This window comes from Nomascus leucogenys, chromosome 5 (genome assembly GCF_006542625.1).
Source record: "Nomascus leucogenys isolate Asia chromosome 5, Asia_NLE_v1, whole genome shotgun sequence".
In the NCBI taxonomy this organism is placed as follows: domain Eukaryota; kingdom Metazoa; phylum Chordata; class Mammalia; order Primates; family Hylobatidae; genus Nomascus; species Nomascus leucogenys.
In genome coordinates this window covers 20,281,023-20,306,320 of record NC_044385.1, presented here as the reverse complement: position 1 = coordinate 20,306,320, position 25,298 = coordinate 20,281,023, and the positions used below count along the sequence as shown (strand labels likewise).

The window sequence follows — 25,298 nt, the reverse complement described above, 5'->3', positions numbered from 1 at the left end:
CTAGGTATGAGTATGATTTTTCTTCTTTCTTTTTCAATATCAGTTTCCTTTAAGATCTAATTTGCAAATTAGTCACCTTTAAGAAAATCCCCTGTGCGTGACCAGGTGCCACTTTGATACACAAAATATTTCTGGACCTGGCCCCGGCCATTTAGATCAGGCTCCTGCCTGTCCTTCTGCCTGCTCAGAAGTCTCTGACCATCCTCAGCAGTGCCCTGATGGTGGTGGCTCTGCCCACGTGTATTTCCAGCAAACAGTTAGGGTGCTGCCTGTCTGAAATGGGGTAGGTCTTGGAGGGGATGTCCCAATCATGTGGAGAGGCTGGCGAGGGGCTTATGCCTGGGGTCCTGGAGATTGCACCTCCCGTGGCGTGGTGCTGCCCAACAGCAGCTCTAGGTGTCTCCTTAGGCCGAGTTATCGTGCGCAGCACCCAGGGCTGAGCGTCCTGGTCCTGCCGTGCCCCACTGTTTCTGGCTGTGCTCAGGGACGTTTCTCCCTTGGCAGTGCTTCCCATGGGTTGAGGTGGGAGCAGACCTCCTGCCAGGGAGCCCAAGAGGCAGGGAAGCAGGTTGTTCACCTCGATCTCACTTTTTCCAGGTTAGAGACTGTGAGTCAGGGGAACTTTCTCCAGATGAAGGACGTCTCAGATGTGGAAGTTCAATTCTCTTAGTCTCTGCTCGGAATTTTTCCTTTCTCTGTGGCTCCAGGGGCCATCCCATTCTCACATTTGAGTTTTGGGATATTGCTGGTGCTGTGCCTTTGTTTCTGGTTTTCAGTTGGAGGAGCGGAGCCAGCTTGTGTCTATGGCATGATTTTGGAATCAGAAGTTTCCACGTTCATCCCTAGACCTTCACTATAGGGCTAGGAGTCATCACTGTAAAAGAAAACCTAAAGTCATCACTGTAAAAGAAAACATGTGAGTGTGGCTCTTGGCAACTAAAACAGACCATCTTGGGTGCAGCCAGCACAGGGCACCACTTTGACATTTCACATCCATCTACTGCACCAAAAATCTTAGTCACTTAGAGATAAGTCAGGGCAAGGAGGCCACGGAGTGCTCACTCATCTACCTTCATCAAAATCCCAGACGCCAGTCAGCAAACTGACTGTGCACGTTTTGTTTTAATTTGGATAATGATACATAATCTTGACTAAGAATGGCCTATAATAAATGCAGGATGTGTACTGTAAACTCTTGCTGAGGTCATATGATGTCTTCCTATTGATGTATGGGATACTGAAGCCAACGGCAGGTGTAGTAACTGCAGTTATTTTAAAGCAGGGGTTAATGTGATATATTGAGATCTGCAATAACTAATGTGATGAGATTTCTGTTGGTGACAGTCAAAGGTTCGACTAATACTGAAGCTGTCTACATTCAGGATGGAAGGAAATGCCACATTCAACTGGAAGTTAGTGAAAGTAGCCGTGATTTTCCCCATGTAATCTTGCTAATAATTCTAATAGGCTGGCCCATGGCAGTTAGCTTAGGTGCAATACCACAACCATGGCAGCCATTCCTTCAAATGAGCCCATCCTTTTCTCCCCCCAACATACCCACTGATTCTGTTCTCTGGAGAACCCTGACTGATGCAGTCACCCCGCTGGGCAGCATGGGGAAAGAAACAAATGAGCTCAGGGTGCTCCAGGAACAGCCTGGACGTTTCTGGATCTGCCCCAAGGGAAGCCCTTAGCTCCTGTAGCTGCAGGACAGAGCTTTCTGAAAACAGAATCTGGAGTCTCCTGCTGCAGATGGCTGAATTCTAACTGTGCATGGCATCTGCTGTGACATTGAGGGCATGACCGAGAAGGAACGGGACCCTGAGAACCCCATTGTAGACGCATGGCTGCAGTCTGCAGAAGGTGGGGACGCTGAGTCCCTGAAGGCCACAGAAACTTCCTGGCTAGTAAAGGTAGCCCTTCCTCCCAGTCTAGGGAGATTCATCCTGCAAGACATGCCGGATTCTCCTCAGCTTCTGTCCCCACACATGTAGATGCTTAACTAGACTCCAATCCCAGCAGAGGCTGAAAGACAGGGTGCAGAGTGTACTCTGAGGAGGAGGTGCGGTCGGCACCAACAGGAATCTGGAGCATGCGGATGAGAGTGGGTGTTGAGAGTGTGGGTGGTGGGGAAGCACTCTAATGCTGGGTCTGGCTGAGGCTGGGGGAAGGGGCCTGCTAGGGAGAGCTTCAGTTGTCACGTATGCCTCCTACAGTATGGAGAGTGCAGACGTAGAACATTCCATCACTGCAGAAAGGTCTGTTAGATAGCTCCCTAGACAGTAAGTACAGGTTTCATTTTGAATCAAGATGACCCGGATCAAGGCAGCAGGGTGTGGGCAGAGCGATACTCTAGGCAGAAGGTGTGCATTTTTGCTGTCTTTTTGCTGGTTGGCTTTGCATCTAGATGAATGTTCTCACTGCCCTGGCCCCCAGCTTTCTCTTCTCACACTGGAGATAAAAGTCCCTGTGCTTCCTGCTTCATGGAGTGCTTGTGGAAATGAAGTAGAGTAAAATGGCAACATGCTTTACAAAGATTAAAACCGTTTTCCAAAAAGAAAGTATTACTCCTTAAAAATGAACTGATCCAGTTTTCCATGTTTTGTTTGCTTTTTCAGATTGCTGACAGAACTGGAATCTCCTGCTTGGTGGCCCTTTAGCTCCAAGCTTTGGAAGACACCACTGGAAACAAAGCCCAGGGAAGATGTCTCCATGACCAGTTGTGAACCCTTTGGGAAAGAAGGGATACTGATAAAAATTCCTGCCATTATTTCCCACAGAACAGAGTCTCACGTTAAACCAGGGAGGCTCACCGTCCTTGTATCTGGGTTGGAAATACATGACTCCAGTTCTTTGCTCATGCACAGATTTGAAAGAGAAGACGTGGATGACATCAAGGTCCACTCACCTTATGAAATTAGCATCCGCCAGCGGTTTATTGGAAAGCCAGACATGGCCTATCGTTTGATATCTGCCAAGATGCCAGAGGTTATCCCCATTTTAGAAGTGCAGTTCAGCAAGAAGATGGAGCTGTTAGAAGATGCATTGGTGCTCAAAAGCGCAAGAACCTCTTCCCCCGCAGAGAAGAGCTGCTCAGTCTGGCATGCAGGTTAGTGACCGACAAGGCAGTGAGCGCGTGCACAGACTTCTAAAATTACAGCCAGACTCAGCACGCCTGTGGGAAATGCCTAACAGATGCGTCACCTAGAGCAGCTGCTGGCCTCCAGCTTGCTAGAGACAGCTTGTTTGTTTATATATAAAAACAATTCCAGACCATTTTCCTTGTACTTGACATCTGCGAATCTGAAATCACTGAGAGTTAACTGTACACTTGATAGGTGTGTGAATTCCAAAGCGGTCGGTACCATGCTTTGTATACAGTTTGTCCTCACCAAAGCTCATGTGGAAATGTGGTCCCCAGTGTGGCAGGGCTGGGAGGTGTTTGGTCACAAGGACTCTGCCCTCTGGGTGGCTCAGTGATGTTCTCGTGGTAGTGAGTGAGTGCTCCCTCTGGGAAGCCTGGATGAGTTCTGGGAATGCATTAGTTCCCAAGAGTGGGTTGTTAGGAGGCAGGATGCCCCTCTGATTCTGTCTCTTTGCCTATGTCTGCTTCCCCCTCGAGTGTCTCTGCCACAACACGAGAGCCCTTGGTGGAAGCCAGGGCATGCCCTTGGACTTCCCAGCCCACAGAACCGTCAGCTGACTAAAGGTCTGTTCTTTGTAAATTACCGAGTCTCAGGTGCTCAGTTGTGGTGATGCAGAACCTGCTACAACACAGAAAGGGCTTTCAGAATGAGTGCATCAGAGCAAAAGGAAGCTCCTGCTGTTGTCTCTCTCATCTCACCTCATTCTGATGTGGGAACCAGCACCTCAGGATTGTGACTGGCACCATCTCCACTTCCCCTGGTGGGGCCATTCCCATCACCCCTACTTTGCCCACTCCTGTTTCCCTGGACATTTAATCTAGGTTTTCCTAGCCTGGCGCCCAAACATGCTATTAGGGATCTGTGTGTTTGAGAACTGTGCAGCGTGGTTCTGTGTGTTTGTGGCATTCTCAGATGTGTGTAGAGTGGCCACGGTACCTTCCTGCAGACTCCATTGTAGATTGTGAATGCTCAGCTGGCCTGTCCTGGGGGCCGGGCTGAGGGGCAGACACCCTGGGTCTTGGCATGACCACCAAGTTTGGCCTACCTCCTCCCTAGCACAGGACCAACGCTCATGTGCTAGGAGCCTCCATGGTCCTGCCCGTCTGATGGGAGGCTGGTGGCCTCTTGGTGTTATTCTTGCCTTTACCTTTTCCTTGGTTAGGAGGTGGGGCCTCTGATACGTTGTATTTGTTTTGGCCCTGCAGGTTTTGCTCTGTGGATGGCCTGTTCTGTTTTCTTCTTTCCTCATGTGCTTTCTTCCCCCACAGATGTGCACGACTTTCCTACTATCCTAGACCATCAGCCTTGGCTGGCTTTAGAGGCTATAGCCACTTCCTGTAGACTCTCTTCCTCCCTTACAGAAATCTTTTATCTTGCCATGGTAAAATCCACCGATTTTCCCCTGCAGTTTGTCTTCGAGCTCTGATTAAGAAATCTGAATGTCATAAAAGACTCCATTTTCTAATATTAGCATTATAGCTAATATGCATACATGTATACATATGTACACATGTGTATCAATGCATATGTATTGTGCATGTATGTGACATGTACATCCACACTAGAATGCATGTCTATAGGTACAGCATATAAAGCTGTACTCTTCAGGATTTTAATTGCCAGGTATCTGTTAAAAGTAAGAGATATTTGCTACCCTTTCAGTTTCTCTAATTTTTCTCTTAAGAGAAAGATTTCAGTTCCCATAACCTGTTTCTCTAACATGAAAATGTTTTGCTTGCTATTCCAGATGACTTCAAGTTTTGGAAAGAAATACACATAATAATAGATTGAGTCCCATTAGCCCCAGGGCTGAATACACACCCTAAAAATGAAAGGTGCACACCTTAGATATGCAGCACGTGGTTGAATCACAGAAAACCTACCACCTTTCTGTATATGCCTTAAAGTCAGGGGTTGCAAAGAGAGGCATTGACCCCTATGGAATGGAACATGTGGTGTGAAATGTAACAAAATCCGTTGATCAGGATGAGGAGATCAAAGGTCACCATGAGCTGCTGTCACTAAAGGGCAGGCCCATACCCGAGTGTCCTAGTGGGAGACAGGCTACAGAAGCATAGGAAGCAGAGGTCTTCACCCACATTCAAGGTAAATGGTACAGGTGTACTCCTGCACGTGGCTTCAGGGAGGAGGTATGTGATGTGCTGTGGAGTTGGGGACTGTCCTGGTGGTGTTGGGACTGAAGAGGGGTCCCCGGGTATGTGTGGCATCAGGCAGGAAGTTTGTGACATTCTGAAGAGTTCAGGACTGCTCTCCAGGGTCCCAGTAGAGAAGCACTCAGTGTGTTTAGTGGCCCTGCCATGTCGCCAACCTGGCTGCACTGTGGTGGCAAGCACTCCTGTGTTCCACGGGTTGGTGTTTGTAAGTGGGTTCCTGCAATCTGTGCTGTTTGAGGTCAGAGGGCTATCATGACCTTTTCTGGGGGCCTTAATGTGCGTTCAGGATTCAGGACTGATGGCGTCACCCTCCCTGCTCGGCTAGGAGGGCCCCCTTAGTTTAGGTCACCTGAGTGTGGGTTGTAGCCACAGCAAGCACCGTCTTTTCACTTGCACAGCTGCACCCGGCCCGTGGTGTTTTGAGTACCTGGGGCAACCATCTTGCCACGTGGCACACGCAGCACACAGTCCCACAGGGACCTGCTGCATGTGTGGGATGGACTGTTCCTCCTGTGGGGGACTGTTGTGCCCCCTTTCCGTGCTCACTTTCAGCCCCATGGGCATCCTGGCCTGTCCAGGTAAGTGCTGGTCTCATGGGGGCAGCTGCGCCTCCAGAGGGTGTTCTTGAAGAGGCTCCATGCAGGGGTTGGAGCGTGCGGTGCCCTGCCTGGTGCTGTTAGCAAGAAGGCGACGCCCCGTTTGATGGGAGCTCAGTAGTCTGTGGGGCACTCGTGGCTCTGAGGCCTTGCCTCTGCCTGCCGCCTGTTGCTGTTGTCCATGCGTAGGCACAGGGACTCTGTGCCAGCTTCCCTGCGTTTACTGCTCTCAGCTGGAAACTGTGGGCTCCCTGGAGGTGGAAACCATGACGGATGTCTCAGAAATCCCTGCCTCTGGGACGAGTGCTGGTGCACATGTGGCCACAGGGTGGCAGCCTCGCGACACCAGACGGGCGCTTGTCAGGGAGGGACACCCGGGGCGGGGAGCCTTTCCAGAGACCTCTGCAGGGCTGCGTGCCAAGCGCACGTTTTATTTTATTCTAGACACTCGTCCTTGCCTTGAGGAGCACCCAGGACCACACAATCACCCTCCTCACATGTCTCTGGGGCCTGTGGGTTCTGACAGCCTTTCGGAGGCCGGGCCAGGGCTTGCACAGCAGCCTCCGTCTCAGATTTTCTTGCAGTCAGCCTGGGCTGTGGTTTGGGAGGAAGGCCACAGGGTGAGGTTTCCTTCCCACACATCCTACCAAGAGACATGCACAGTATTTTCTTTTTATTTATTTTTTTCTTTTAGAGACAGGGCCTTGCCCTGTCATCCAGGCTGGAGTGCAGTGGTGCAATCATAGCTCACTGTAACTTCAACCTCCTGGGCCCAAGACATCCTCCTGCCTTGGCCTCTCAAGTAGCTGGGACTAAAGGCACATATCACCATGCCCAGCTAATTTTTTTTTTTTTTTTTTTTTAGTGATGGAGTCTTGCCGTGTTGCCTAGGCTGGTCTTGAACTCCTGGGCTCAAGTGATCCTCTTATCTCAGCCTCCCAGAGTGCTGGGATTTCAGGCGTGAGCCTCTACCCTGCTGTGCACAGCGTATTTGAAGGCTGTTTGTTCACTGAGTTTTTTCTTTGTCACTCACTGCCTGTCTTAGGGCTAAGGCCTGCCTGGGCTTCCAGCTCCCTGATGACAGCCTTGCCTGTACCTCTGCTTCCCTGGGCCGTGTGTCTGTCTGCACAGCAGCACCAGCAGCAGGACAGGGCAGGAGGCAGGTGTATGGAGTGGGCAGTTAGTAAAGGACCAGAGCATTGGGGTGGCTGAGGTTGTCTCTGCAGGTCGTTAGTGCCAGGCGTCTTTTGAGGCAGGGAAGTTCCCACTAGAGCTGAAGCACCCAGGAGCCTGCTACGGCACTGCGGGCCCGGGTTGGACTGACTGGGGAGCCTGGGGGTACTGCGTCAGCTGGCCTGGAGCCTATCAGAGGAAGCCGCTCAGCCCCCACCTGCACGCGCGTATTGGTTGAGTGGGAGATGGAGCACACAAGCTGCTGTCTCCTCCATTCAGCTCCCTACGCTGTCCTTACCTGTGCGCTAGCTTCATGGGCCCACTAGGCCCAGCAGAGGCCTTTCCTGGGTGACAGGTGAGCGTTGGAGGCCAGGGCTGAGGGAAGGGGCTTGCTGGAGACAGACAGGCTGGCGGCCCAGGTCCCCGCTCCCAGGCAGGTGCAGGCAGCCCCTCCTCAGCACTGGCGGTGAAGACGGAGCTGTGTCTTGCACAGGGGCCTGTGGCCTCAGGGCACCCTCTTTCCAGCTGACCAAGACATTCTGCAGCCCTCAGTGTGCCCTGGGCTCTTCCTGGGCTGCCTTCCTGCACCCCCAGGCCAGCAAGGCCATGCCTGGGTGTCTCGAACACTTCCTACTCCCAGACAGTCGAGTCACCCCACCCCTCTTGCTGTGAACCACCTGTGATGCTTTTGTTTAATTGCAGTCACTTATGACCCCAAGACAAAAACCATCCTTACAGAACCAAATTAAGCTTTCCTGGAAGAAATATTAAAAAGAGTGACTCAGCAGCTCCACGAGCACTGTGGCTCTGGAGATGGTGGGACGCAGCCTCACCAGGACCCCAGCCACCGTGCCCAGCAGAAACATCCATGGCTTGAGGCTTAAGCATTCTGTCCAGCCTTCTGAGTGTTTAAGCAAAGTCCTATTTGTTAAAATTCCAGAACGGGCTGAGTGTCTCTGTCACACAGCCTCAGGTGCTGAAATGAAAGCTATGTCCTAGGTAGGGAGGCCCAGGGGCTCTGCCCTTAAGAGGCTGTGTCGGCTGGGCACGGTGGTTCATGCCTGCAGCCCAGCACTTTGGGAAGCCAATGTGGGAGCATCACTTGGGTGCAGGAGGACGAGACCAGCCTGGGTAACATAGCAAGACTCTATAAAAAACATCAAAATTAAGCCAGGTGCGGTGGCTCACACCTCTAATCCCAGCAGTTGGGGAGGCAGAGGCAGGCGAATCACGAGGTCAGGAGTTCAAGACCAGCCTGACCGATATGGTGAAGCCCTGTGTTACTAAAAATAAAAAAAATTAGCCGGGTGTGGTGGTGTGCACCTGTACTCCCAGCTACTCAGGAGGCTGAGGCAGGAGAATCCCTTGAACCTGGGAGGCGGAGGTTGTGGTGAGCCGCGATCACGCCACTGCACTCCAGCCTGGGTGACAGAGCAAGACTCTGTCTCAAAACAAACAAAAACACAAAAATTAGCAGGTAGCGGTGCTGCATGCCTGTGTTCTCAGCTGCTCGGGAGGCTGAGGCAAGAGGATCACTTGAGCCGGGAGTTTGAGACCAACCTAGGTCACATGCAGTCTCTACAAAATAAATAGTTGTTGTTGTTTTTTTAAAAAGCCCCATTGTAGCCAGGGAATTGCAGCTCGAGAAGATGCTGAGGAAAGCACACAGTCCTTCAGCTCCCAACACCCAGCAAGTCAAAGGGCACCAGCACATAGCAGGCTTGTAGACCATCACACAGCACACTGCAGACAGCACACTGCAGACCAGACTACGAGAGCCTTGGGCAGGGCAGGGTGGGGTGTGGGGCTCTTGGAGGAAGGAGGCACTGGTGCAGCGCAGGCTGGGCAGTTTGTGCCCCTCCATTCCTGTGGCCTAGGCTGTGCTGGTGCTGCGAGGTGGACGGGGGCCACCCTGTGATCTCAGGTCACCAGGGGCATGCATCCTCTGAGTCTGTGGCTGTGTCTTCCAGCCTAGCTTGGCCTGTGCACTGTGGCTCAGTGTTTCAGAGAAGGGCTCCTCAGTGAGCAGCTTCATGTGAGGGCCTGCAGGCTCCCATGGGTAATGCACAAATTCAGAGAAGCACAGTAGTGGGCCGCAGCTCCCCAGAGAGCACCCACATACAGCTTGGGTGTTGCAAACCTAGGTTGTGAAATTGTTGTTGGTTGTAACCAGATTTTGTTTCTTAAGAGTGGGATAGGAAAACAGCCTTCTGGGCGATCTGTCCCACTGGTGCTATCTGTGAAGGGAGCCCCTCAGTTCCCACCTGAGTCTTACCCCACTTCCCCACTTGCATCTGCACCCATCTGCGGGGCCTGGAGCTGCACCCTCTTTAGGGCCATCCTTGTGCTCAGTCCCCTGTGGTCCTGGGCAAGGCTGGTCCTTCTCTGCTCAGCCGGGTGCTATCAGGGAGGGTGAGCTTGTCAGGATCATTTGGGGGGTGATAGGCTGGTGGGGGTGGCGTCTTGGAGGTGGCATCTGTCTTGTGGAGGGTGGGGTTGGAAGGTGAGCTTGTCAAGATCATTTAGGGAGTGATAGGCTAGAGGGGGTATGCCCTTGGCCCCAGCAAGAGTGCACCCCCAGATATCCCCCCTTTCATCTCCTTTTCTGAGGTCATGCTCGGCCGCTGCTCCCGGGCTGCATTCATCAGGAGTGAGGAGGGCATGGGCTCTGCTGGCTGAGGTAGGACCCTGGGAGGGATGCTGAGGCCGCCTACCCGCCTGCCTGCCCCATCAGGAGCTGGCATTGCAGCTGCACTCTCCCTGCCTGTTTCCTGACATCCTCGTAAATGACGGCTGCACCAGATGTAGGGGAGCTGCATGTGCTGCAGAAGAGCAAACAACATTGCGCCCTTATCTGGGCCCCGGGGTGTCAAGGCTGCCATTGAAGCTGCTCTGTAAATAAAGGGCAGGTGGCCTCTGCAGGAGGCACACTGGGCCACCTTCTGTGGAGCGAGACTGCCTCTGGCAGGTGGCCTGGAGCCCCGAGGCTCACCACAGGGCGGAAACACCCAGGTCCTCTCTGAGCCTGACCACGGGCAGCTCTGACTCACCTCCCACCTCGGTGGCACAGACGTGTGGCAGTGCTTGGCCTGGGCTGTGGGCCACTTCCTGTGCTCTCCAGAACTGCAGCCTTCTGCAGAGTAGCTCAGATGTCACTGCAGTTCCCCAGTCATGTGCGTGATATGCATTTCACCAGAGTTCAATGATTCTTGTGTTTTATACTCTTAAATCTTTAGCCTTTCTCAAAAATAAAATAAAACCACTTGGGATGTAGGGCTTTTACTCTGAGAGGTACAGAGTGGCCACCGTCTGTTTGCAGTGTTGCAGACGCTAATCCTTCAGGGCTGGGTGGCAAGGCAAGGCTCACAGAGGTCGAGAGAGGAAGCAGTCCTGCATGTGGTGGCGGGAGGAATACTGCCTCAGAGACCACGCTGTGCCATCCAGAGCACACGAGGGTTGTTGCACCTCCGAGAGATGTCACTGCTGACCATCTGGTCTCCTTGCAGCATCTGGGCTGATGGGCTGTACCCTGCACCGTGAGCCACCCTCAGGAGACCAGGAAGGCACGGCACTGCACCTGCAGACAAGCCTGCCAGCCCTTTCCGAGGCGGATACCCAGGAACTAACCCAGGTAAGATGTCCCCAGTGCCATGCCAGCCAGCGCTGTGTCCCAGTCTTCCCGCAGGCTGCTCCTCTCGCCTTCCTGACCACAAACAAGCTCTGGGTCATCCATCCATATTGGCCTCGCACCAAGGAGGAGCTGCTGGCAGCTGCAGGGAGGGAGGAAGGGCAGTGTCCGTCCCAGGTCCATACACTTCCTGCAACACAACATGCACCACATTCAGACACATTCCTATGCACACACAGCTGCCCTGGCTACCACCTGCACCCATTGTACATGTCCATGTGTGTGTGTGCACAGGTGTGTATGTTTACTATGCATGTACATGTGCATGCTGTGTGTAGTGTGCATGTACTGTACACACTGTGCATTTATGTGTACTCTGTGTGCTATGTGTACATGTGTTATGCATGTACTTGTACTGTGTATATGTCCATGTGCATGTGTGTGTACTTGTACTGTGAGTACATGTGTGTATTATGTGTGTTGTGTGTGTATGCACATGTGTGTGCTGTGCATGTGTATGTGTTTCATGTATGGTGCAGGTATATGTGCTGTATGTGTACCTTGTGTGTACTGTGCATGGGCATGTGTGTATGTGCATGTCTTGTGTGTGGAGCGTGCATGTACTGTACCTGTACATGTGTACTCTGTGCTGTGCATGTGCGTGCATGTGTGCTCTGTATACTGTGCATGCATGCAGGTACATGCCTGCTGTGTGTTGCGTGTTCTGTGTGTGCACTGTATGAGTGCATGCACAGTCGGGTGCCTGGCTCACTCGGCCCTCATGTGCTGAGCACTGGTTAAGGAGGCTCAGCACTTTGTGCCTGGGAGGCTGGAATTTTAATGTTCAGTGTAAATACTCCTGTCTTGTCCAGAGGTTGCTGGCTAATATGCTGGCTTTCCAAGTAATTTTTGAAGCTGTACCCAGTCATCATATCACTTCATTTGTAAATATCTCCATATGTATCTTTAAAAGATAAGAGCCATTCAGAAAGAACCATACTGCCACTGTCGCCTTAGGAAACAGGAAGTCGTTCCTCAGCACCATCCAGTATCCAGGCAGTGCTCCAACCTGCTGAGCCCTTGCTGAAGGGCGTGTCCCACAGGGTATGTGGCGCACATGCAGTCTCCAGGTGCAGCTTCCGTCTCGTCTTCCCCTGCAGTTGATTCCTTGAAAAAGCAAACCTGTCTGTTGGGCTGAGACTGTGCACTTTGGATCTTGCAGTACTGTGTCCACGCAGGGCGTGGGCTCCCCGTCCCTGAGCCTCTGAGTCGGCAGCAGGTGGGTCTGGGGCTCTTGTCAGGCCCGGTCCTGTTTTTGTAGGGAGTGTTTTGTGGGTGGCTCTGCCCATGTCCACCAGGAGGTGGATAAAGACACTCTGTCTCTTCAGCCTGTTTTTAAAAACCAATTCTTACTTTACGTGTCTGTATAGGCATAAACTCCTTTGAGACCAGCTTGTTTGGGGAAAAAGGTGTTCATCTTTGCTCTGGGGTAATTCAAGTGGACACGGCTTGTCACTTTTTCCTCCCGGCCTCACTTAGTCATGTCTGGTAATGGCACACACAGCACTGCCTGGTAGGTGTAGCCAGCTCACTCTGCAGGTTCCTAGTCACCTTCAGATACACTCACTGCCTCCAGAACATTCTTGGCCTGGGTCTCGTTTGCTCGGGGTTTTTGAGAAAGCTCAATACTGTAAAGACAGACTTACCTGATGCTTTCCCAGCCATCCTCCTGAGAGTGCCTCGGCGCGTGGCTGAGACTGGCAGGATCTGAGCACACCCCACTCCCACACCCCACAAAGGTGTCCACGGCCGAGACGCTCGCTGTATCCCACAGTTGTATTTAGACTGAAGTAGGAACAAAGCTTTAAGACAAAAAAGTAGGAATTTTACCTGTTAATTGCAATGGTGGCCATGTAGTTGGAGAGGCCCTCAAGTGTCCACACAATCAGACTCTCCTGTCACGTGTGGCGTGTTCTTCACCTCAAAGCCTGGGAGCGATGGGGAGGTGGTCAGGTGACTGCACGGAGCTGAGGGCGAGTGGGGCTCCCCACCAGCCATCCAGGCTGCGTCTCCCCTGGGGCTGCATGGGCACTGCCATCATTAAAGATCCAGCAAGCCCAGTGGCTCAACACTGGGAGGAACAGGCTCCACATTCAGGACTCTGGCATCAAGGCCAGTGGCAGAGCGGGAGGAAGCAGTCACCCAAGGTATGGGGTTGGGAGGGCCCAGGAAGGCCTGGCGTGCCTTGGGGGCAAGGGCAGCACGTTGGTCAGATGCGGGCCCCCTTCCTTGCAGGAGGAGCCTAGTTTCACAGGAGACTGTCTTTTTGAGGCAATACATGTGTTTCCTATTTAGAGAATTCCTAGTGCACAGTTGAAGCTCAAGCAGAAGCCAGAGTGAGTTACATTTCTGGGGAAAATAAAAATGCCCGAAACCCCCCTTCATCCAGCTGTGGTTCTGTTGCGGATGCTATTAAAGCCATCATGCTGAAACGTGTCCCAGTGGTGTGGGATGCAACTGGGGGTGCTCAGGAGAGGGTGGCTGTGATCACACAGGACAGGCAGGGGTGACGCGGCGAGCCCTGCTGTCTCTGGGGCCGTGGCCACTGTGTCACTGTGGCTGTGGAGGGTGGAGGGCCGGGGGCTGTAGGAGGTGGATTTGACAGAGCCTCTGACCTGCTTCTGTTGTCTGCTCCTCTTTGTGGCTGTGGAATCCACTGGGGCCCACGCCATGGACGCGGTGCCTGGACACAGTAGAACTGGAGGTGGTGTCGGGCAGTTCCCTGGGACACTCCAGCTCATGCAGCCTCATCTCTCTTGTCCTGCTTTGGGGTTGCTGTGTCCACGTCCCTCTGTCCTCAGGGAGGAACCAGGTGGACACTCAGTGTAGACAGACACTGGGTCTGGTGGGAGAGTGGGTGGGAGCCTCGCTGGTGCCTGATGGTGAGAAAGAAGCCTGCTGCACTCCTGCCGTGGTTCCTGACAGGAACAGATGTGCCATGGCCGGTCCCTGTGGGCGCAGGTCCCAGGGGATGCTTGGGTGACGCCTCAGCCTCCTGCCTTATGGCATGGGGCGACCAGCATACCACTGCCTGTGACATCTCCATAAACAACAAATGCAAACACACGTGGTAACAGGAAAGCCATGCAACTCATTCCATTCAAAGTCAAAGGGTTCCCAGGGAGCTGAGCCTGGTGCTGAGACGGGGGTGAGACTGAGGGTGCAGTTAGGCTCACATGGGGCTCAGGTAGGGCTCACGTGGGAGTGTGGGACGGCAGCTTCTGGGCATGTGGGGACCCAGGTGTTTCTGTCCTCACGTCTTTGTTTGGCAGAAACCCTCTGCCCACTCCACAGCGTCATATCCCATGTGTACCAGTTCTGGTGATTTGCTGGAACACTCTGAAGTCATTCTGGGGCTCCCTGCCTTCTATGAAACTATCTTCAGAAGGTAACATCCCTTTCTTTCCTTTTGTTTCTCTTTTTTAGGAACTGGAGAGTGCATTGCATCTTCCTCCGGGACCCCTGTTCCTGGTCTGGCTTCCCTCACATCCCTGTCCCTGATGTCTCTAATCTAAACTTCCCTCAATTAATCTGTGTCCTCTCCTAGTCGGGAAAAAAATCAATGGTTTCCTGCCTACCTAATGAACGTAAGATAATCATATTCACAGAGTGTCTCCCTAGTACTTGAAATAAGGGTCTTAGTCAGTGCGCCATGAGCGCCCTGGCTTCTTTGAGCTCACCGACCATGTCGGGGCCCAACAGCCCCATGTGACTTTGGGCCCCTGCAGTCCCCAGGGGCAGGAGAAGCTGCATGGACACCGTGCTCTGTACTGAGCGCACCTGACACAAGCGTCGCTCTCCTGCCTGGCCCCAGTGGGAGTGTGTGGAGCAGGCGAGTTGGAGAGCAGGTTATGGCCAGAGGGGATGGTGGGACTGGCCACCCCCAAGGTGTCTGGGCTCTGCGGGGGCACTGAATGCAGCACCCACCCTCCGAGGCTAGCCAGGCAGGAGTGGGCCTTGCTTGTGAGTGAGGAGGGGTGGGGAGGCCAGGCTCCTCCTCCACTCAGGCTCTCAGCGTCCCGTACCTTCCTGCTTTTCCAGGTTGTTCATGTCAAGTGTTCATCACGACGCAGGCAGGAGGTCGATATTTTGGGGGACTGTGAGGTTTTGTGATGTTGTTTTTATTTATGGCCTTGACAGCAGTGTGATAGAAGCGCTGAGCTAAGCCGCATGTTTGGGGATCTGTGCCTTCACTATGAGTTCCTATTACTCATGCTCCTGACACCACATTACACGACTTTCTAAATGCTGATCCATAAGAAGAGGCTGGGAATGGGGACAGGGTGCCAGGCAGCCCGACATCCACACAGCAGGAGGCCATGTCCCAGGGGTGCCCTGGACCAGGTGTGGGGGCCCTGCATGCACGTGGCTTGAGGGCGCCCTGTAACTCAGACTTACAGCAGCTGGGTGGAGGCGGCATCACAGGGAAACACCATGCCTTTCCTTTTAACCTGTATGCTCTTTGGCTAATGGGTTTGTGACGGTGAGCACCTGCTCGCCTGCCTCTGTGCACCCTGCCCACCCCCACCCACACCCTCTGCTTTTGCGGGTGAGCCACTCCTGTGCCCATGCCCCCCAAACTCCCATTGTGCTGGGCATGACTGCAGAGGACCCAGGACCCTGGGCTGAGCAGGGCCCATGGCTTCAGAGTGATGGGGACAGGAGGCCATGCCAGGCACAGCCCTTGGGGTCCTGGATGCTCACACCAACCGGTACCCAGAAACCACCTGGGAAACTACCGGTACAAAGGGCCTGGCAGGAGAGAGTGTGGGACCCGTGCTGAGGGCCGGAGGCCAGCACCTGACAAGCCCCCTCCCAAGGCCACTCCCAGGCTGCACCAGCTGAATAGGTCGAGCAGAGACCGAGTGCTCGACTGAGTGCTGAGTGGGACTTCAGGCTTGGAGGACTCGCCCCACCCCGAACCTTTCCTGTCCTCCCAGGTGTTGCTTTAATGAAGGCCAGGTGTGCGTGGCAAGTGCTGGGTGTCATGGAGTCCCTGGCTGTGGAAGGTAATACGTGTTATAGCAGTGGGGAGTTTCTCATTATTCACTTTTTAAAAATTGTGGTGAAATATATAAAACACAAATTATGCCATTTTAAGCATTTTTAAGTGTACGATTCAGTGGGGTTAATGAAATTCACCACCACTGTCCTGCACAGAAACTGTTTCTGTGAGACATGAACCCATGTTTCTGCCCCAGCCCCCCGCCCACCACTCTGCCTTCCATCTCTGCCAGCCTGCCACTCTGGGTTCCTTACAGCAGGGGAGTCACGCAGCCCTTGTCCTTTTGTGCCTGGCTTATTTCACTTGGCATACAGTTTTCAGAGCCCATGCACTGAAAACCCCTCTGTTGGTGGATGTGCGAGCTGTTTCCTCCTTTTGGCTGCTATGGAGAATGCTGCTGTAAGCGTTCACGTGAGCATCTGTTTGAGGCCCTGCTCTCAAGTCTTTGGGGTACACAGTGGTCCCCTTATTATCAAGGGAAATGCTCTAAGACCCCCAGATCATAAAGCTTTACCCCCATGTTTTCTTAGGAGTTCTGTGGTTTTGGTTTCCTCTTTAGGTTGTGAGCCCATTCTAAGTTAATGTTTGTGTGCTGAGTGAGGTGAGGACCCAGATTTATTCTTCTGTGTGTCCAGATCGAGTTTTCCCAACACCATTTGGTAAACTAGCTGTTCTTTCCCAATTGAATGGTCTTGACACCCTTGTTGAAAATCCGTTAGCCATAGATAATATGAGTTTATCTCTGGTTTCTCAATTAATTCCATTCTGCGGTCTAATGTCACTGTTTTGATTACTGTAGCTTTGTAGTAAGGTTTTTTGTATTTTTTGTTTTGAGACAGGGTCTCACTCTGTCTCCCAGGCTGGAGTGCAGTGGCATGATCTCGGTTCACTGCAACCTCTGCCTTCCGGGCTCAGGTGATTCTCCCACCTCAGCCTCCCAAGTAGTTGGGACTATAGGTGTGCACCACCACGTCCAGCTAATTTTTTTTTTTTTTGTAGACATGGAGTCTCCCTATGTTGCCCAGGCTGGTCTTGAACTCCTGGGCTCAAGCAGCCTTCCCTTCTCAGCCTCCCAAAGTGCTGAGATTATGGGCATGAGCCACTGTGCCTGGCCAAAAAAAAAGTTTCAAAAGTAAAAAATAAAATAAGTTAAAAAGAGAAAACAGCATATAGGATAAGAATATAAAGAAAAATTATTCTGGCACGGCTATATAGTGTTTGTGTTTGAAATTTTATTACAGAAGAGTCAGAGTTAAAAAAATCGTAGTTTGTAATATACAAAAGTTACAGGAAGCTAAGGTTCACCTATTACTGACGAAAGACTTTTTAAAATAAATTTATTGGAGCCTTAGTGCGCAGTGTTGATAAAGTCCACAGTAGTGTTCAGTCACGCCTAAGCCTTCACGCTCACTCACCGCACACCCAGGGCCGCGTCCAGTCCTGCTCACAGGAAGCGCCCTATGCTGCGTGCCATTTCGTATCTTTATGCTGCACGTTTACTGCACCTTCTCCACGTTTAGATGTGCAGGTGGTTAGTGTGGTGCTCCAGCTACTTGTGCTGCTTGGTGCTGTGGTGCCATGCAGGCCTGCAGCTTGGGGGGGTGTGCCCCGCTACACAGCCGGGCACCGCAGGCCCTGCCCCCTCAGTGTGTGTATGTGTGCTCTAGCGTTGTCCCACGATGAGACCCCGAGCCATGGTTCCTCAGGATGCATCCACATCATTAGGCAGCACATGACTATTTTAGTATATCATGCTTTTGTTTTCATTCATCTCAAAGAATTTACTAATTTCCCTTCCATCACCTGTTGGTTGTTTAATTTGTAAACACTTCAGTTTGCCGTGTTGCTAGCTTCCCTCTGCTGTGGTTGGAGGAGACACCTGCTGTGGATCCATCTCTAGGCATGTTGAGGGCTGCCTCCCAGTCCGTGGCCCATCTCCCAGCCTGCGGCCCATGGAGGCATCTGGTGCAGAGGAGAATGGGCTCCTGCGGTTGTAGGTGGAGCGCTCCGCACTGGTCTCCTGGGCCATGGGTTTATAGTGCTGTGCAGGCTGCCTGTTTCTGTATGGATCCTCTGCTTAGCTGTTCTGTTCATTTTGACATGTTTGCTAGCCTTTAAATGTGGTCAGCAGGTATTACGCAGTCTTGGTTCAGGCTGGGAAGTGGGTTTGTGCAGCTGTTGACACCATGTGTTGAAGGATGAAAGAGCAATGCCGGAGGCAGGTTCACTGGGCCAGGTGTCACCCACCGGGAGAGTGAGGCTGCATAGTGGCCCTCAATGGCAAGGGTCAGCAGTGTGGCTGCTTCTGAGCTGTGTGTCACAGCCCTGAGTGTTGGGCCCTGTTCCTGTCCCCTCCATGCACAGCAGCGTCCCGCCTCGAGGTGTAGGTGAGAGGCAAGGGGGACGGGGCCGCAGCTCGCAGGGCAGAGCATGAGGTGCCTGGCAAGTTGGGAGCAGACTCATTGGCCATAGCTCTGGCCGTGTTGGTTCAGGCTGGGAAGTGGGTTTTGTGGGGCTGTGGCCAACCCCTTGGAAGAGCCAAATTTTAGTGCATTTTCAGTTTGTTTCCTATTTTGAGGGTACCACTGAGGTTCTTCCACGTGTGCGATGCACCTTCAGTGGCACTCAGTTCACATTCACTGAACACTTTAGTGAGGATTCATCGTCCCTCAAACACTTGGCTTTCTTAATGGGAATCTCCATCCGTGGTCTAGGAGCAGGGAGCGCTCTTGGGCAGGACAATCCAGTCCAGGCCCAGCTCCTTGCTCCGCATGGCGTTTCCTGTGCGCGCCTGGAGTGAGCTCAGCTGGCCCGGCTGAATCAAAGTCCCCTCTGAGCAGCAAGGCCGCCGTGCTCACTGCCTCGACCCACCGCCGCGGGGGCGTCCTGAGGAGGGGGGCCCTGCGTCTGCCCCCCCCGCTAGTGCACAGACCACCTTGGCCTCCAGGAATGCAGCAGAGGGGACTTGGGCGGGCCGCAGGGTGGTCTGCGAGTGCCGAGTGTGACAGATTGCAGCAGAGAGTGTTCTTTACGGCCTCCAGAGCTTGGCTGCGGTGAGAGCCAATTTTCCCCCTTTACATTCTCTGCAGCATATTAATGGCCCCAACTGGTAGAACTATTTTGAGTTGTAGACAGCTTGATTTATCCCAGCTCTGTTCTTAAATGGTTGCTAATTTCTCACTGCTAGAAAATTCACAGTTCCTCAGTGAGTCAGCTTAATGACACGGCCAGGGCAGCCCAGCTAACAGCAGACTGCTCTCGGTGCTTGGCTTGGTACGGTGATGTGCCGCACTCCGGCATCGCGAGGCGAGCCAGAGCAGACATGTCCCGTGGGACACAAGAGCCGATGTCCCGCAGAGTTTGGAGGCTCAAGGCCCTGCATGCCTCTGGAGAACCGTCTTCCCGGGCTGCTGGTGGCAGCGAACGCACAAGCCCGGGACGTCTTCAGGCCCCCAGCACTCAGCCTTGCCCTAATGGTGCGCGCATGGACACACAGCTGCTTTGTAGGTGGGCCCACCCTACTTCATTAGGCTATTTTTCCATATTTATTTTTTGCCTTTATAAACAAAATGGAAATGGTGAGAATGTTAAATGCTCTTGTCTTTGCTCTGCAGGGCTTCTGGCCTATGTTGCTGTCAACCCAGACAGTGTTGGTGATGCTTTGCTCTGAGTCTGCAGGAGCTTTGTGGAGACAGAGACTTTCCTAGCAGGGCAGCAAGCAGAAGCTTTTCTTCCAGAACAGCCTTTGCTCAGGGCATGAGGGAGCCGGCCAGGCCCACAGCGCCCAGGGCATCCTCCTCACGGATGTGTTGGAGGAAAGTGGCTTTGGTGCTATCCTGGGGAACCATGGCCATAAGCTGGCAGTGTCAGCCACACTTAGTTGCGTTTCTTTGTTCAGGTTGTGCCTCTTGCTGCCTGCCTGAGTCACCTAGGGCTGCTCCCCTTCCTGGCTCTGATGCCCTCAGCGGGTCCCACAAGCTGCTCAGGACCGCAGAGTCCAGGCATGGGTCTGGCCAGGCATCCACTGATGCTTTAAGCTGCAGCTTCTGTTAGGAACACTTCTCCCAGGTCCGGCTTGCAGGCATGTCCCAGGGCCAGCCTGGATTGTACTGTCCTTCAAGCACTCCTTGCTCTATTTCTTTGAAGTTTATAAAAGTTTGTTTCCCCCAAAACCCAAAGCACTTTTAATCAGGTAGTTTCTGTGGAGGTCGAACTGGCTGGAAGGAAGGCCGGTTCCTGGGTTTCTTTACTCATGTAGCAGGGACTCAAGGAAGTCTGATTTGCACCTGGCCTCTGACTCAGAGCCCATGAAGGTTCCTGTGTGAGGCCACTGGCTGCCCTGGAGCTGACAGCATCCTGCACAATGGCTAGATGGCTTGTCACCCCAGGCCGCAGAGGAACAACTGTTTCTAGGGTTTGGCCAGACTTCACATTCTCCATTCTTTCCATCCCTGTTATGTGGAATGCACACGATGCCATGTAATTACTTCAGTCCCTTCTTAAAGGAAAAAGAATCTGGACCCGCACTCCAGGACACTAGCAGTTTGAAGGTTTGCTTAGGAATGTTCTTTGTCTGCAGACCCAGCAGCTGTACAGATCGCTCTTGTGTTTTTGCACTATTAATTAACTTCAAGTGCAATTTTGGCAGGCAGGCCAAGGGTCTCAACAGGCTATTTGGAATGAGTTCTCTTTTAAGGCCTTCAATATGGTGAGACATTTTCAAATCAAAAAGTACAGCGGGAGCCAGCCTTTATTTTGTCTGTGTATACAATAAAATATTCCGCTTCTATAGGCAGATCAGCTGGTCTTAGTCACAAATAAATTGTGCATATTATTACTGTGCTTAATAGGCAAAAACCTGAAGTATAGAAATTTTTGCTATTCCTACTGCTTTCTTATGCACTAGAAAAAGGCATGAATTCAATGTCTTTTTTTTAAAAAAGTTATTTTATTTTCTTCTTTATATTCTGGGGAGATGTCATAGACCATATTTTTAGGTTGGGAATAATTGTACATACTCATGGGTTACGTAGTGAAGTTTTCCATACATGACACATAAAGTGATCACATCACACCAGGGTCACTAGCACAGCCAGCATCTTGGGCACACGCCACTCTGCCTTGCAGGGAAGGTGGTGGACAGGAGTGCCGGGCTGCCTGGATCTGTTGGAGATGACCGTGGGGGACAGGCGTCATGTGGGGAAGATAGTGAACGGGAGTGTGGCGCTATCGGGGTCTGTGTGGAGGTGGCCCCAGGTGGACGGGCTTCATGCCTCCCTGTGGTCCTGATCTCCATGTGGCTCCTGATCCCTGAGTTGTTGCGGGTCTCTGCTGGGCCTTGCCGTAGGTAGTATAACCTTCATGGTGGCTTGCTAGGACTGTATATAAAAGAAGAATATGATGTATGTTTAATAATTATTGGCATTGATGTATGTCAAATGGCACTCTGTGTCTATTGGGTTCAGTACAGTATTTTGTTTGTTTTCCCTATCATTTTTACCTTTCAACATCTGGGTCAGGGTTAGACAGATTTAATATGGCTTATTCCGCTACTCTTAGTGTCATCCTGCCGAAGACACTCCAGTCAGAGAGCCAGAACAGGTCCTGGCCCAGCCTCCCTTGGATGTCCCAGGGCCCTGCCACCACCTGTAAGGGGTATAGGACTTCTGGCGGTGACCTGGCATGTGGCCTGGGTCATGCCCCACAGCATCTGTATGTGCAATGAGTGTATCCTCAGGACCGGGGGCAGGTCACCCTGTCTGTGAAACAGGTAAAATGTGCCACGTTCTTAGAACAATGTCAGCTTACACTGCATATCCAGTAACTCAGCTTTCATTCAGGATAGCTATGGGATGGTAAAAACAGAAGACAAAGTTGTGTATATACTTTAATCTCAAATTTGAGTTATTCACAAGAGTGTATGGACATAGCGACGGGGGAAAAAGCCAGATCGGAGTGTGCTCGTGTCACTGATGGTGCCAGCCTAACAGTGGTCTGGATTATGGACAGATTTTGTTTTATTCCTTAACTTCTCTCATGTTTCCTGGTTTTCTACATGCAGTTATTAACAGAAAAGACAAATAGTGGTGTCTCCTGATAGCACTGCACGCCGTGGTCATGGAGAGGGCAGAGCTGATGCAGGGGCTGGTAGGAGGCATTGGAGCTGTGGGTCCTGGCAGGGACTTGGGCCATCTCCCCAGCCGTCAGCTCACGGGAGCCCTATGGCCCTGAAGGACATTTAAATGCTAAATACACTTAAATCACGTCTTAGTATGGTTGACGAGGGACATAGGGACTGAGACCAGAGCCCGAGCGGATGCATGTCCCTGGCTTCCAGGAGGCCTCCTCACAGGATGTGGGCACAGGGACAGTGTGAATGTGCAGCCCGGCCATCCTTTCCAAGGGCTGTGCCTGCTGGTTCCAGCAATGCCCTCAGGATCACCTGACAGCAGGGGCAGGTGAGAAGGGAGCGGGTTAGCAGAGCCAGCGAGGGGTGGGCTGAGGCTTTCTTTCCTCTCTCGGTACAATTTGGATGTGGGCCACGTGAGATCATGGGCCAGGCGGTGGAAAAGACCTCCTGTGTGAGGTCATCTGCCCGTCCTCCTGGAGCCACTGACCCCACCATATACTTTCCAGAGCCTCATCCAGCGATCTAAGTTATGACTCAACAGATGGAGTTCCTGCCAGCTCCCGAGGGTGCAGAAGCCCTGCTCTCTGGGACTGGGGCTCTAGTCAGGCATTTATTCATCTGTCTTATGACAAAGATCTCAGCAGGAAGGCCGGGTTTGGAAAGGGACATGTGGCTCATTTCACCTCTGCCGTGTGCCTGTGAGTGACCTCAGCCCCCAACTCCCTGTGCCGTCTGCAGAGGGGCTGGGCACCTGGCCGGGGAAGGGCTCCTTCTGCAGCACGGCAGCCACCCTGGCTGGGCCCTTTCCGGTTTTCACAGCTTGTTCACATTTGTGATCTCATGTGAGCCACACCGTTCAGTGGAGGGAGCTGGATCTGACCGGCTGGCCCTCTGTCCTGGCCTCCTCCATACTGTTTCTCGTGGGTCAGACGAAGGCCGGGCCATAGGCGGGGGGGCATTGCTTGTGACCCTGAATCTCAAGCTGCATGTGTCCCACCGCTGGCCGCCCTGCTGGGGAGCACTGAATCTCCTGCCCTGGCTGCCCAACCCTGCAGGACGCTGAGCCTCCCGCCATGTCACTGGGCGGAGCGTGGGGAGGCTGCTCCCCCAGGGCTCAGGTGTGCTGTTTCTAGAGGCAACCAGAGGAGTTGCAGGGGCCCCCATCAAGATCACCACCCCTAGACCCTGGGTGGTCACTGCCGTCCAACTGGTGGGGACACAGAGCACTGAGGATTCCTTCTCCTGACCTAAGCAGTGATCCAGAACTTTCCCTGAAAGAGGACATGGACATTTATTGAAAGTGGTGGGTCACTCAAGTTTCCTTTCCAGTGTATTCTTCTCCATTGTCAGGTGGGCTTATGAGGCTTCTAGACCTAGGCTGAATGTGTAAAGCAGCGCTTCACAGTGTGGTTCACCTTCCTAGATTCCTCACAGAACACAGCCCATTAAGCCACAGACACAGCACCAGCTTAGCCCTCAGCTCATCGCCCCCACTGCACCCAGGGGACACATCTCTGTGCTAGCATTCCTGGGGCGGCCCACCCCATCCAGCCTTCCCCATCCACACCTGCCTGGCCCTGCATGCCTCCAGCTTCTGCACCTGCTGGGCCGGGGACCATCTCCCACACCCCCACGGTGCTGGCTGCCCTCCACCATGTGGAGAGTTTCATTCTGTCATTTGCATTGTGCATGAAACATCTCACACTTAGAGACAAGAGAAGGGGTTTGTGTTTCTTTTTAATCCTGCTTTCCTACTCCAGTCTGCAGTTAGGGACCCACGTGCAGACAGGTCATGAGCACAGTGGCTGGGCGAGAGCTGGGACTCAAATCCGAGCTGCCTGCCCAGGTCCCCAGCTGCCCTGCTGTGGGCAGGAATTCCACACCCACATGCAATGCTCCCACAAGGTCAGCCAAACAGAGCACTCCAAAGCCTGGAGATGGCAGGCCAGGGTGTGGCCACTACACCAGTCAGGAGGTGGGACCAGGCAGCTGGCAGGAGGTGGGGCGGGTACCTCATCTCACCAGGCCTGTACTGGCAGAGGCAGAGCCATGACCTGACCCTGGTGCTGGGCTGCTGGCTCCCTCCTGCTGGCTTGCAGATGGCATCACCCAGGTGGTCATGCAAAGGCTCTTGGGTGTGTGAGACGGGGAGATGTTGTCTGTGCTAGGGTTTGCAGAGATGGCAGCCTCTGCTGTGATCTTGTGCTTCTCCCCAGATCCTGAGGAGGATGAAGGGGCTGGCCCTGGAGGCCGAGAGCGAGCTGGAGAGACAAGACGAAGCCCTGGATGGCGTCGCAGCGGCTGTGGACAGGGCAACCTTGACCATCGACAAGCACAACAGGCGGATGAAGAGGCTGACCTAGGGGCAGAGCGTCCCTGCATTCCTGTTTCGCCCTGCACATCCCCCTGAGACGGAGGGCTGGGAGGCAGTGCCAGGGCTGCAGAGGCCTATGGCCCTCTGGGGTGGTCTTCCTCTGGATGGGGCTGCTACTGTGGGGCCGCCTCCACACTAGGGGCCTCCCCAGGTGTGCACCATGCCTGCCCCCAACTCGGCTGTCCCTGTTGCTGGGCAGGACCCAGCCACATGTTCTGCAGATGCCACAGAAGTGTGGACCATGGTGGGACCCCAAGGACACTTGGCACAGGCCTGGAAGAGGCCGCCCTCGTCTTGTCTCAGCTCCCTTTCATGGACAGACCGGCATTCTTAGCTGTACTATGAATCTGTGAGTGAAGTTAGAGCCCAGCTCACTGAACCAGCTCACTTTGAGGGCATCCTATAAACACCCAGCTATTCTTTTATCGTCTCGGTTTTAGCCAAAAGTGAAATTAGCATGACTGCACCTTTCAAACAAAAATATTGATTTCTGCTTTTATGGCCCCATTTCCATCCAGAAATAAAGGGAAATGCTGGCTTTAGAGTGGTTTTTAAAGATGGGTGCCAGTGTTTCCACCTGGTGCCTTGTGTCTGGGTCAGCGGCCACTCCCTCGGAGGCCCTGGGGGAGGTGAGCATGGCCTCTGGTGGAACTGCGTGTCACATTGCAGGTGGCGCCCCTTTGCCATGCTGCTTCCAGATGCCCCGTGCAGGGCTGCAAGGAAGGGTGCGGGCACATGGGAGGCGAGGCCCAGGATGGTGCCACGGCCCAGCCTGTGGGGCCTCCACACTGGTGCACCCAATGCCCAGTGGTGCTGCCTTCCCAAGGCTGCTCAGTGAGCCTCACACACAGGTGCCCTTGCAGCTCTGCAGCCAGAAGCCCCACATTGAGATATTCCGGGTGTGCTCCCTCCAAACGTTCTGGGGAGGGCCCTGCATGGCCTCTTTCAGCTCCCTGTGGCTCAGGCGCGTGGCTGCACACTCTAGTCTCTGCCCGTCATCTTATGGCCAGCT

At 53.1% G+C, this 25,298-nt stretch overlaps 1 protein-coding gene and 1 pseudogene across 4 annotated transcripts in view; both read left to right on the top strand.

The window, feature by feature from the left end:
- The window catches only part of SNAP47 (synaptosome associated protein 47), a 45,585-nt gene extending 20,757 nt beyond the window's left edge, over positions 1–24,828 (top strand). For 2 of the 4 annotated variants that reach the window (XM_030812758.1, XM_030812759.1), the window contains exons 3-5: positions 2,619–3,109; positions 10,596–10,720; positions 24,129–24,826. In XM_030812758.1, the coding sequence (XP_030668618.1) occupies positions 2,619–3,109; positions 10,596–10,720; positions 24,129–24,275 (763 nt within the window). In that variant the 3' untranslated portion in view covers positions 24,276–24,826. Of the gene's footprint in view, positions 1–2,618; positions 3,110–10,595; positions 10,721–19,396; positions 19,490–24,128 lie in introns of those variants that run through there. The other 2 variants (XM_004088034.3, XM_003275112.4) reach the window with 2 other exon arrangements.
- Positions 21,196–24,119, top strand: LOC105739733 (annotated as a pseudogene).
- Positions 24,829–25,298: the final 470 nt, after the last annotated feature.